This window comes from Scyliorhinus canicula, chromosome 14 (genome assembly GCF_902713615.1).
Source record: "Scyliorhinus canicula chromosome 14, sScyCan1.1, whole genome shotgun sequence".
Classification (NCBI taxonomy): Eukaryota; Metazoa; Chordata; class Chondrichthyes; order Carcharhiniformes; family Scyliorhinidae; genus Scyliorhinus; species Scyliorhinus canicula.
Genome location: NC_052159.1, coordinates 60,682,106 through 60,695,615, shown reverse-complemented (window position 1 = coordinate 60,695,615; position 13,510 = coordinate 60,682,106). Strand labels below are relative to the sequence as shown.

At 43.3% G+C, this 13,510-nt stretch overlaps 1 protein-coding gene across 1 annotated transcript in view; it reads right to left on the bottom strand.

Annotated features, from left to right (window-relative positions):
* Positions 1–12,914, bottom strand: part of LOC119977447 (solute carrier family 35 member F2-like) — a 74,199-nt gene extending 61,285 nt beyond the window's left edge. The window contains exon 1 of the mRNA XM_038818366.1: positions 12,701–12,914. Coding sequence (XP_038674294.1) covers positions 12,701–12,798 — 98 coding nt within the window. The 5' untranslated portion in view covers positions 12,799–12,914. The remainder of the gene's footprint in view (positions 1–12,700) is intronic.
* Positions 12,915–13,510: the final 596 nt, after the last annotated feature.

Sequence of the window (13,510 nt, the reverse complement as noted above, 5' to 3'; positions counted from 1 at the left end):
GGGCAATTCAAAGATTACACAGAGCAGAAAATAGAAGTGTGTGAGATGGAGGCCTGGACAATGTGACAACCTTATTTACAACAGTAAAGGGAAAATGTGGGTTGCATCACAAGGAAGATTTGTAAACTGCAAAGAAGAAAAGTGGTAGAAAAGAGTCAAACCAGGAGAGACTGGAGGAATTTGAATTTAAAATATTCACCTATAAAGGAAGGTTGTGCTGTGCTATTCATAGGGATGTGTAAAATGAAGACAAGATCTATTCATGGACTAATTTCCTGCCCCCCTACCTCGTTCCAGCCAAACCAAATCCGCCCCCTGCCCTCTGCTGATACTTGGCAATTTTGCTCATTGTGATTTTGATGAAAAAACGAACATGAAGAGACAATATAAAATAAATGGAACAAAGGTGTGCAGGAGCAGAAGGATGTGGGTGCAGGTGTACATAAGTCATTGAAAGTGGCAGGACAGGTTTAAAGAGTGGTTAATAAAGCAGACAGGATAGAAGTGCAGCTCATGGTAGGGGGACAGCACCAAGCGGGGGAAGGGGTTGGCTCCTGTGGGACAATGAGCTGTGCCTTTCAAAAGCTGAGGGATGGGGCTAGAGGTGAGGAAGAGTTTACATCCAGGACAAAGCCAGAACTTGTGAATGACAACATGGCAGAAGCCTAAGGAGGAGAATTGGGATCTAGTCAGACTGACCAGCAGCACCTTTGTAACTGTGAAGTCTCACAAGGAGAGGGAGACAGGGCTGCAGCCAGGAGCTGAGCCACAGGACAAGCCTGAACATACCTGGTGAATGCTATGCTGAAGAGCTGAGGTCCCAACGAGGACAAAGAAGTGGGACATCGACAGGGCCATATCGTCTGTAAATAGTTGTCTCTTGGATTGGATTGGATTTGTTTATTGTCACGTGTACCGAGGTACAGTGAAAAGTATTTTTCTGCAAGCAGCTCAACAGATCATTCAGTACATGGGAAGGAAAGGGAATTAAACAAAATTCAAGAAAATACAAGAAAATCTTGGAGTTATGCTTTCCTTTGAAAGTTGAAAGTTTATAAAATTTTGATGCCAGTGGAATATGGCAGCCTTGTCTTTTTTACCTTTGTGCAGTCCCTGTGTTTAAAAGGTGGCCCAATAGCGAGATTCACAAGGGAATCCCTCGCAACCCCCACCATGCTTACATTTGCATGGCAAGGGTTAGGGAATCACGTCTGAATATGCGCTTCCTGCGTGAGTGAAAACTGGTGCCGATTTATCTCTAGTAGGAGAACATAATCTCCCAAACGAAGAATCCTGCCTGTTATTTTAAATATTTTGGGGGTTTATTGTGATATTATGTGAAGCAGGCTGATGGTTGTGTGTGCGTGTGTGTGTGTGTGTGTGCAATTTAGTTAAACTGAAAACAGTTTGTGTGTAAGGTTTAGGACATCAAAAATGTGGAAGTGTGAAAGGCAGACGCTTGAAGTTAATGTGACCAAGTTGAATTTTCTTTAAGTAAGCAAGCCGTAGGTACAAATTTGTATCAGGATCTAAGTAAGAATTTGGATTTTTAGCTATTTACAACTTGGGAAAGGTCATAAATAAGCAAGGCAAGGCTACTAAATTTTATTTGACATGAAAGTGGGAACAATAGGGAGAACATGAAAGAGTTTATATTCTTGGAAAAGTATGTTTCAAAGAAGGGCTAAGGATAATGAAATTCAGATGTAAGAGCAAAAAGGTAATGAAGGAGAGATGCTGAGAGCTTAAAGAGTGACCATCTGAAACATCCAAGAGTGCTGCTCTGTGCTGGGAAAAAACTGTGGTGAGGCAAAATGAGTAGCTTTTTAGCCAACCCAGAAAAGTGTTTGTTTTTTTCAGAAAGCAAGGTTTTGTTTCCAAATTTCTTAAATTTCCACAGCAGAGTGGAAGCAAGTGAGAAGCCGTGTGAGAGACCTTCGCTAAAGCAACAATCAGTTTGTCTTCTGTTAATGTACTGGATTTTTATTGTTAAACATAATGGATTGTTGCCTAAAGTGGTGTTTAGTTGTGGGTCTAACCAGGTGGGAAGTATTTTTGGGGAGAATGTTCTGTAAAATTAACTTTGGCTGTGTACATATAGGGCGCGATTCAGCAGGCAAAAGTTAAAGTCCGCTTTCGGGGGTTTGTTGGGGTGCTTCTCAGTGGCTGCAGTGCTGAGATTCACACCGCTATTCCAGAACTTTGATGGATGTTTGGGCCTTGGGAAGTTTACCCCTGCCAATGCCACACTTTAGTCGATTTCCTCCAATGGGCAAACCCCCCCCCCCCAGGTTGGCACTGCCAGGATGCCAGGGTGGCAGTGCCAAGGTGCCCAGGTGCCAGGGGACATGCCAGGGTACTACCTCCCCTGTTCCCAACCACCTGGGGGTCTCAAATGGCCTGTGAGACCCCCTGAGGTGCTGCTACACCTGGTCCATATTTTTGGAGACTAGTACTAAACAGCGCCCTGGCAAGGTCTCACAGACATTTAGTACTGGCTCATTTAAATATGCAGATCTGGATCTCACACAGCTGGGCGGAACGAGTCAGGTGGCTCACGATTAGCCCAGCGTCCGGTGCGGAGATTGGTTCACCTGTTGTGCCTGGTTCCATGCTGGGTGCAACCCGATTACTGGATCGCACCCGTAATTTGTTTTGTGTTTATAAATGTTTTAATTTAATGATTAAAATCCCAAAAGTGTTACTGGAATTTGTGGCTTCTGAATTCAGTAAACTAATCTTCTCATCATCAAAATACAAAAAGGAAAGGGTTGTGATAGGTAGGCTACATTTCCCTTTCGGATTTGGTTTGCAAGGAAATTAACATCTGCCGGATCATAACACCGGTTCTGGGGAGAAGGCGGGAGAATGACACGACACAAATTGCTCATTTGAACAGCCAGTGCAGATACAACAGGTTGAATGGCCTCCTCTTGAACAATCCTATGATTCATTCTATGAATGAATCTTTCAAGTATTTGTTTCTTGTCAAAAATGTAATTATGATATTTTAGATTTTAAGAACATCTGTTTTAAAGGCACCTTTCTGTTTTCAAAACTTTACATGTGTTTAAAAGCTTTTTTCAAAATGGAAGTATGGACAGACAACATGGCACCTTTTTGTGTTTATTCAAAGCATGTGGCTCTTTATAATAATAATAATCTTTATTGTCACAATTAGGCTTATATTAACACTACAATGAAGTTACTGTGAAAGAGTGGAAACACCCAAAAAAAAGGGACATTCACCCTGCATATTACATCACTGCAGAATTTACCAAAGTTCTCGAATTATTTCCACCGACACCTACAATTGGAATCATTAAAGTAAGCTTGTACTTTGAACTTTTACAGTTTACAGATCATCAAACATGATAAATCATTGATAAAAGTCTATTTTAGATTTTCTTCACAGATTTCATTTGTTTTAGAAGGAAAAGGTAAAGACAAAAATTAACAATAACTATTTTAGCAACTTAATGGAAAATGCTATCATTGTTTTATTTGCAGTTAAAAGATTTAAAAGGCTATTTGTATAATGTAGTATTCGAAAAGTTTAATTTAATCAACAACTGTTCTAAATTTAATTTCATAATCAGATCAGAATGTGATAATCCATTTAGTTGAATTGGGTGCTTAGATAACAAGAAAAGTTCCTCTATAAAAGTCAAAAGAATGACAATGGTAAGTCCGAATCTTGAAGCACTTCTGCTTTATTTGCCATCGACTCCAATCTCCAGGTCTTTATTGTCTGAAAGGACCTACTCACAAAAATGGTGGGAGAGAGTAACTCAACATTGAAAATCAGATTTTGTTTTTCACAATCAGAATACAGTATTAAAAGGTTTTACTTGTTCAATAGAAATTAATGATAATTTGTCCATTCACAATAAAAATGATCTTTTGACAAGTATATGTTCTAATTTCAGTCGCTCTCCCTTCTAACAGAAACAGGTAGGCCTCAAACTTTTTTTAGATTTATTCCTGGGATGGAGGTGGCAGCAGCAACACCACATTTGTTGCCCATTGGTTTCCCTGGGACATTGGTGGTGGTCTTGAATTGATGGCATCCTTGTGGTGATAGTACTCCCACAATAATATTGTATGAGGAATTCAAGAATTGTGACCCAGAGCCGATGAAGAAACAGTGGTGGGTATGCAAATCAGAAAACATGCAACTTAAACAGTTATTTATGGAACTTGATGCAACCATACTGTTGCTATTGCCTTCTGAATATTAGACATCACAAGCTGCTGTTGAGGTTGGTGAGTTGCTGCAGTAAATCCTGGAGAAGTATAGATCATGAATAGTTAGTATAGAAGTATAGATCATGAATGGTTAGCACAATTGCTTCACAGCACCAGGGTCCCAGGTTCGATTCCCCGCTCGGTCACTGTCTGTGCGGAGTCTGCACGTTCTCCCCGTGTGTGCGTGGGTTTCCTCCGGGTGCTCCGGTTTCCTCCCACAGTCCAAAGATGTGCAGGTTAGGTGGATTGACCATACTAAATTGCCCTCAGTGTCCAAAATTGCCCTTAGTGTTGGGTGGGGTTACTGGGTTATGGGGATAGGGTGTGGGCTTGGGTAGGGTGCTCTTTCCAAGAGCTGGTGCAGACTCGATGGGCCGAGTGGCCTCCTTCTACACTGTAAATTCTATGAATGGAGCAGCTACATTGCACCTGTTGTGGAAGGGCTACATGTTGAGAACAGTAGCAATTGTGAAAATCCAGGGGATTTACATAGATGTTTACAGCATGAAAACAGGACCTTCGGCCCCGCTTGTCCATGCCGCCCAGTTTCTATTACTGAGCTAGTCCCAAGAGGATTAGACAGGGTGGACAGTGAGAGCCTGTTTCCTCGAATGGTGATGGCTAGCACGAGGGGACATAGCTTTAAATTGAGGGGAGATAGATATAGGACAGATGTCAGAGGTAGGTTTTTTACACAGAGAGTAGTAAGGGCGTGGAATGCCCTGCCTGCAACAGTAGTGGACTCGCCAACATTAAGGGCATTTAAATGGTCATTGGATGAACATATGGATGATAATAGAATTGTGTAGATGGGCTTTAGATTGGTTTCACAGGTTGGCAGAACATCGAGGGCCGAAGGGTCTGTACTGCGCTGTAATGCTCTATTGTTCCATTGTACTTGCCAGCATTTGGCCCATATCCCTCTATACCCGCCCTGCCCATGTAACTGTCTAACTTTTTTAAAGGAAAAAATGTACCCACCTCTACCACTGCCTCAGACAGCCCATTCCAGATGCTCACTATCATCTGTGTGAAAAGATTTCCCCTCTGGTCTCTTTTGTATCGCTCTCCTCTCACCTTAAACCTATACCCTCTAGTTCTAGACTCCTCTACCTTTGGGAATCATTACTGATTAGAATTGGACTATTTGAATGTTGATATAACTGTACCTATCCAATCATTGTGAGTATGCCATCACACTCCTGACTTAACATGGAGTTATAGATGAGGCTCTGAGGTGTCAGCAGCTAAGTCCCTTACAGGAAGGCCTTGCTGCCCGTCATTAATTTGTTTCTAGAAATTGTGATGTTGGGCATGATCTATCAGCCTTGTCAAGCCCGATTTAGGATGTGACGAGGCTGGTCTCACGAGATGTACCAGCCCTGTCACACCTCGCGACATTTAATGGGATCTTGCGAGGCTTTGCGATCTGGATCCAGGTTTGCACATTCAAGTGAGTAGTTAGTCTAACTTGAATATGTCTACGCCAGATCTACCCAGCCCCCGGATCGAACGGTCTTGCTTAAGAGACCCTGAGCGGGAACTGATTAGCAATGGTTTCCACAATAGTGGACCAGGGGTCTCCCAGGAGATCGGTGTCCACTGGGTGGTCAGGCTCTGGGCAGGGCGTTACCCTGGCACCCCTGATGCCATCCAGGCACTGTGTCACTGCCAGCCTGGCATGCTGGCAGTGCCACCTGAATGCCACCCTGGCACTTCCAAGGTGCCTATGTAGCCAGGCTGCCAGGGCTCCAGACTGGTGGTGCCAAGGTGCCCAGGTGGCATCTTAACCATGATCAGGTACATGGGTGAGTAGGGAAGTGGGGGGAATTGGAGGGCATGGTGCCCTGATCTCTTCCTGCACTGGCGAGCAGAGCTCATTGGTGTAGGAAATGGGTCTAAGTGCGGCCTCAGCGGGGCCTCAGCGGGGCCTCAGCGGGGCCTCAGCGGGGCCTCAGCGGGGCCTCAGTGGGGCCTCAGCGGGGCCTCAGCGGGGCCTCAGCGGGGCCTCAGTGGGGCCTCAGCGGGGCCTCAGCGGGGTCTCAGCGGGGCCACAGCGGGGCAATCCTTGCCAAGGCCCAGAAATGAAGCAGAGTCCCGCTTAATAGCGGGGTCATTCTCGGTCCTGCAAGCGCTGGGAAACACCCCGCTAAACGTGCCAGACACAGGGCTCTGTTTCATTTCCGTTAAATCGGACCCATTATGTGAAACAATGTTATACAAAACAAGATTATGTATGCAAAACATAACCTGCAGTAGGCACAATGTTATAAATGGGGGTTACATTCCAGGAGAGAGGCTTTTGGAATATATATTTCCTTACAAACATATATATTAATATTATAAAGTTAAAAACATGTAGAAAACGCCAACAATTAATTTATCCTGCCATAGGAAAGCTAAAAAAAAGGCCAGGATTTTCGCCATGAGTTTGGCAGGAATTTGTGAAGGACTATTTAAAGAGTAGTTTGAGGACATTCATCAGACTCTTTTCAGAATCCTTTGAAGGAAACTTTGCAGTGGGACTTTGAAACGATTTTCCAGTGGCAGCTTATGCTTTTTTCTTTTCTCTGTACAGCTCCCTGTAGCAATTGACAGCATTGTTACTGCTTCTGTTGATGGTTAGTAGAGAGACCTTCACCATCTTTGATGAAGGAGAGAGCGCAGTTCAATTGTAAACAAAAGCATTAACATAAAAATCAGAGAATAGTTTTAATCCATGAACCTCTGGGTTATGGGCCCCGCAGGTTTCTACTGTGCCACTCTACTAATCATCAACAGAAGCATTAACAACGCTGTCAATTGCTACAGGGAGCTGCACAGAGAAAAGAGAAAAGCATAAGTGCAGCTGCCACTGGGAAATTCTTTCAAAGTCCCACTGGAAAGATTCCTTCAAAGGATTCTGAAAAGAGTCCAATGAATATCCTCAAAAACACCCTTCAAATAGTCCTCCAAAAATTCCTGCCAACCTCCAGTAAAATCCACCTGCACCACCAATCATCCACATGTTATTTTTCACTCTCTCAGCCGATCTAAATCCCCAGGAAGCCTCTTTATATCCTCATTTATATCCTCACATTTTCACTGAATTTTAAGTTATCAGCAAACTTCGAAATATTAGCACAGGGCTAAATCGCTGGCTTTGAAAGCAGACCAAGCAAGCCAGCAGCACGGTTTGATTCCCGTAATAGCCTCCCCGAACAGGCACCAGAATGTGGCGACTAGGGGCTTTTCATAGTAACTTCATTTGAAGCCTACGTGTGACAATAAGCGATTTTCATTTTCATTTTCATTTCATTTGTACTATCCAAATCATTGACATTGATTGTGAAGAGTTGGATGGGGCCCAAACACTGGTCAAGGTTGTCCTATTGGTCGACAGCACAGAAAAGGCCATTCAGCCCATCGCATCAAACATTCCACTAGTCACAGCCTGTCAACCTGAGAATGATCTATTTATTCCAACACTCTTTTTTCTGTTTGTTAACCAATATTTAATCCATTCCATTATATTATCCCAAATCCCATGTGCTCTAATTTTGCTTAATAACCTCCTGCTTGAGGCCTTAAAACCTTCTGAAAATCCTAATATGCCACATCCATTGGTTCCCCCTCATGTATTCTGTTCATTATATCCTCAAAAAACTAATAGCTTTGTCAAAAATTAATTAATTTCATAAATCTGTGTTAACTCTCTCTAATCCTACCATTATTTTCAAAGTGCCAAGTTATCACATTTTTTATAATAGATTCTAGCATTTTCCTTACAACTGATGTCAGGTTAATATTTTCGAATTTCAACCTTCCCTCTTGTCCAATATGAAACCCGGGGGCAGACTGCCTAAAACTCCATTGTATCTATATTTTGGCCCATCCCTAAACAATGAGATGTGTGAATTCCACAACTGGCTGTGAGGTAGCCTCACCAGGTCCATATTTAGTTTCAAATTCACTAGATACTTGCATGATTGCATAATTTATTCATAAATGCATGATTTATTACAATTTGTTTGTGTCCAAGGTTAAATGTATTGACTGGAAGTTCATAATATGATATGCTTATACTGGGCATGATATGAGCTTGACTATGGTAGGCTCTTAAGCCAGTGATAACAGGAGAGGTGATCTCATATAAAGCACATTTAGATAGTGCAGTGAGGGAGGAATGGCAGCATTTAGTAGGACAGATCCTGGAAACAGACCCTCTGCTCGGAGGCTCCTACCCCAAATCTGTTGGCAACCTGGAAGGGGATCCAGGTGCAGTTTGACTTGGTATCCACTGGAAGGGCAGTGAAGCAGTTACGACGTGCGAGGCTCGCAGTTTATGAAGGCAGGTCATCTGTTGGCGCACCAGCTGAGGCAGCAGGTGGCCTATCAGGAGATAAAGCAGATTAATCATGAACTCGAAGGGTGGTTTAGTGACAACACCGAGCAAAGTCAATGTGGCTTTTGAGGTGTTCTACAGGGTCGGAGGTCGGTACAGGTCGGAGTCATCGGAAGAGGTGACAGATATGACCGAATTTCTCGATAGATTGTCCTTCCCGAGAGTAGTGGAGGAGAGTAGGGAGGAGCTGGAGGCCCCGCTAGGTTCACATGAATTGTTAAGGGCGATTGGGTTCATGCAGATGAATAAACTCGGGCCCTGATAGGTATCCTGTTGAATTTTCCGAAAACTTTTCTGACCAGCTAATACCAGTAATGGTAGATATGTTCAACGATGCTTTAACTCGAGGTTATCTGCCTGATACGCTTACACAGGGCTCTGTCTCCCCTATTTTAGAGAAAGATAAGAGCCCCACGGAGTGTGGTTCTTACAGGCCCATTTTGCTGCTAAATGTTGATGCCATGATACTGGCTAAGGTGCTGGCTTTGCGGTTAGAACCATGTGTCCCAGATATAGAGGTAGAAGACCAGATGGGATTTGTGTAGTCAGCTGTCCTCTAATATACAGCGAGTTCTGAATGTTGTCCTCTCGCCTTCTTCGTACCCCGAGCCAGAGGTGAGATAGCTATGTATCGGAGAAAGCATTCCATAAAGTGGAGTGGAAGTACCTTATTGAGGTACTTGGGAGGTTTGGGTTGGCAGAAATTTATTTTGTGGGTGCAGTTGCTGTACATGAACCCCATGGCTAGCATTCGTACCAATGCAACAAGATTGGGATACTTTCCTCTGAGCAGGGGATCAAGACAGGGTGCCCATTGTCACCACCCCTTTTTGCTCTGGCAATAGAACCTCTGGCAATAGCACTGAGGACTTCTGGGGGATGGAGGAGGATTGGTCGGGGGGAGCACTGGGTGTTGCTTTATGCTGATGCCCTGCTCTTGTCTCTCACAGATCCTGTCTCCTCTATAGATGAGATTATGAGGCTGCTGAACGACTTTAGCTCCTTTTCAGGTTATAAGTTAAACCTAGGAAAGAATGAATATTTTCCGGTTAATACCCCTGGGAGGGGAGCCAATTTGAGAGTATTACCCTTCCGCTGGGCCAGTGGTAGCTTCCGGTATCTGGGCATCCAAGTGACATATGATTGATATGAGCTTCAGAAGTCAAACTTTATAAGTTTGTTAGAAAAGGTGAGACTCGATTTGCAGAGATGGAGTAGCCTTCCGTTGTCCCTGGCGAGCAGAGTTCAAATCATCAAAATGAATATTCTGCCAAGGTTTCTATTTTTCTCGCTAAATCCTTCTTTGTTGGAGTGAACAAGTTAGTAAATTCCTTTATGTGGGGGGGTAGGGCGCAGAGAATTCACAGGGTGTACCTCCAAAGGGGCCAACAGTTGGTGGTCAAACTCAAACCCTATGAGCAGATCATCTCATTGGAATCTTTGTCACATGATCGGGTGAAGGCAAAACGGGAGGAGGAGTTTGGATCCATCTTAGGTGAGGATGTGTGGAATGAGACCCTCTACAGGGTAAATTCCACCTCATCCTGTGAGCGGTTCAGCCTCATCCAAGTCATGGTGGCTCATAGAGCTCATCTGACCAAAATTAGGATGAGTGGGTTCTTTGATGGAGTGGAGGACAGGTTCTCGTGGGCCCGCCAACCATACCCACATGTTCTGCTCTTGTCCATAGATTGTGGGTCTCCTTCTTTAACACCATGTCAGCGGTTGTTAACATTGATCTGGAGCCTTGACCATTGGTGGCCATTTTCATGGAGTCAGGGTGCCGGGGTGAGGGCGGATGAGCTCGCCTTTGCCTCACTGATAGCACAAACGCGGTCTCTGCTGGGGTGGAGAGAGTACGCTCCAGCTAGTGCCTCAGCCTGGTTGGCTAACCTTATGGACTTTTTTATACCTGGAAAAGGTCAAGTACACCGTTCAGGAGATCGGTAAAGGGATTCTACCTGAGGTGGCAGCCATTTATCTCTTATTTCAAAGAGTTAGTGACCATCAGCTGTTAGTGGAGGGGAGGTAGCGTTTATGGGTGGTGTTCAGGAGGATACAGCTTTGGATTTGGATGTAGCTTTTGTTGTGATTTTTATATATCTCGGATTTCTTGTGTTGCTAACGCTTACTATGTTTGAACGATTTTCTCAATTGTTGTGTTTTAGTTCAATTCTTGTTTGTTAAATGTGAAACCTTCAATAAAATATTACTTTTAAAAAAATAAAGGGAATGGCTCAATTAGTAGGGGAAGCCATCACTGACTGCAATAAGCAGTTGGAGAGATTAGTGGAATACTACCTCGAGTTGTACTTTCGGATGAATACTGACTGAGGCAGGCCAGGCATCATAGAAAGCCAGCCTGTCAAGGCAGAACTGGGTATCAAACCCATAATGGAGAAGCTTAGCAAAGTTATTGATTCGCTTGCCACAGGCAAAGCTCCAAGTACTGATGCTATACGGCCTGAACTCATCAAGCACAGGAAACTGGCACTCCAGCAGTATCTGCATGAACATCTCTGTTTCTGCTGCTGGGAAGGGGCAGTAACCCAGTATATGCACGATGCAAAGATTGTGACCTTGTACAAGAATAAGGGTGACTGCAGCAACTGCAACAATTATCTAGACATCTCCCTGCTGACCATTTTGGGAAAGTATTTGCCTCTGTTGTCCTTGTCAGACTGCAGATCCTGGCTGGTCATATCTATCCCAAATTCCAGTATGTTTCAGAACAGGTATATAATTGACATGATCTTCTTAGTCCAGTAGCTGTGAGCAAAATGCTGTCAACAAAGGAGATCTCCAAGTATTGGCTTCATCAATCCCACCAAAGCAATTGACCATGTGAGCAGCAGTGGTCTATTAAAGCTGCTGGAGAAAATTGGCTGTCCACCAAGCTGCTCAGTGTGGTCTCCTCTTTCCATGACAATATAATGGATAAGATCAGCTATCACAGAGCAACACTGGAACCCTTTGAGATCTGCAGTGGGGTTAAATACTTTTAATGTTCTAGCACCAACACTTTTGGCATATTTCTGTTTGCTGCCGTCAGATGCCTTCAGGTCACCTACAAAGGGTGCCTGCTTACATACCAGAGCTGACAAAGATGTTCAAACTTGCTTGTCTGAAATCCAAGACAAAGGGGCATCAGGCCCTTATCAGAGAGTGGATGTGTGCTGATTATGCTGCACCAACATTTATACTGAGGAATACTTGCAACAGCAAAGAACAGACTCTCTCGTGCCTGTAAAGAGTTGAGATTGACCATCAGCAACAGAAAGACAAATGTCATGATCCAGGATACTGCCATCTATCAGCATTGACAATGTGATTCTGGAGGTTGTGAATGGCTTCACATATCTCAACCCCACAATCATTAGCAATCTGTCACTTGAAATTAACATACACATTGCAAAAACTGTTATATCCAATCTAAGTAAGAGAGAGTGGAATAACAGCAACTTGAACACCAAATGTTAGTTTACCATATCTGTGTCCTCTGCACATCATCTACAGTGCTGGGACTTGGACGGTATATTACTAGGCAGAGAAAAAGGCTGAACAGTTTTAACCTTCGCTGTCTCAGGCGTATCCTCAGCATCTCTGAGCAGGACAAAGTCACCAATTCAGAGGTGCAGGAGTGCGCTAATTCCATCAGCATACACTCAGCTGCATTTGTTGGATGGATGACAGCTGTTACCCAAAGAGCTTCTCTACAGTGAAGTGGCCACTGGGTCACATATGACAGAGACTGCCATGCCTGTGTGGGATTTGTAAGTCACATCAGGCAGTGCTAAACAACAGAGTTGACCACCATGGCGAAAACCACCATCTTATGAGACGGAAAGCTACACAAGTGCAAAAGAGGAATGACTTAAAGGAGGTAGATAACATTCCAGGTTAAACAGTCAAAACATAATTATTTTACCATTTTCCATAATAGCAAATGCAGTTCGCTTTTGTCAGGCCCTTTCTTCTCCTTGAAAGACTGATGGCTTCAGTGTTATTGTTCCTCCAGCTGATAAATGTGACATTGAACAGTTAATGTTCAACTTTCAAATCACTTACCATGTCAGACATTTCCTTGCGTTGGTTTTTTCCATCAAATTGAGAAAAAAGTTATTGGATTCGCTGCGCCTTTGTGGTATTCCCTCACTGTTCTCCATTGCTCAAGGTGAAGTACATAGAAAACCAAAGAGGAGATCAAAAACCAATGGGCATGGAGAAACTGGCCTGGCTCATTTATTAACTCCAGCTGATTGCTGAGAAACTGGCTGAATGATTAACCCTCTTAGTGAACAATGAAATAAGATAATGTGTGCGTCGCCCATTTGACACAGTTATTGTGAAAGGCCAGTGGGATGACTAATCATGTTGATTAGTAGTGCGGAAATATAATCAATCATCATTGCAGCAATAGTTTCAATAATAGAGCGTTCGTGCTTCACGATTACATTTTAAAAAAAGAAATAAATGATAATTTCAGCTGGTAAACATTTTGTTACACTGTACATTAATGTTTCCTTTTAATCAATTGAAATGTTAGAAAATTAAATAGTTGCTGTACCATTTAGTGAATAGGTTAACCTTCATGCAGGTTTTATGGCCTGCAGATATTGGGTGCAATTTATTTGTAATATCTTTTGGAGGGTTTGCTGACATAAAAATCACATGTGCTGTTTTACTTGCTGCAGATTTTATGGCAGTTGCACAATCTTATGCAGAGGTAAGCTGATTACTTGATTTAATGTTTACCAGAAAGCACATGAACTCCGTGCAGCTAGAAACCACAGTCCCAAAGAAACATACAGTATGGATACAATAAACACCAGAGCCTAATGTAACCTGAGTATCAAGTAATCTGTGAGAGAAGCTGAA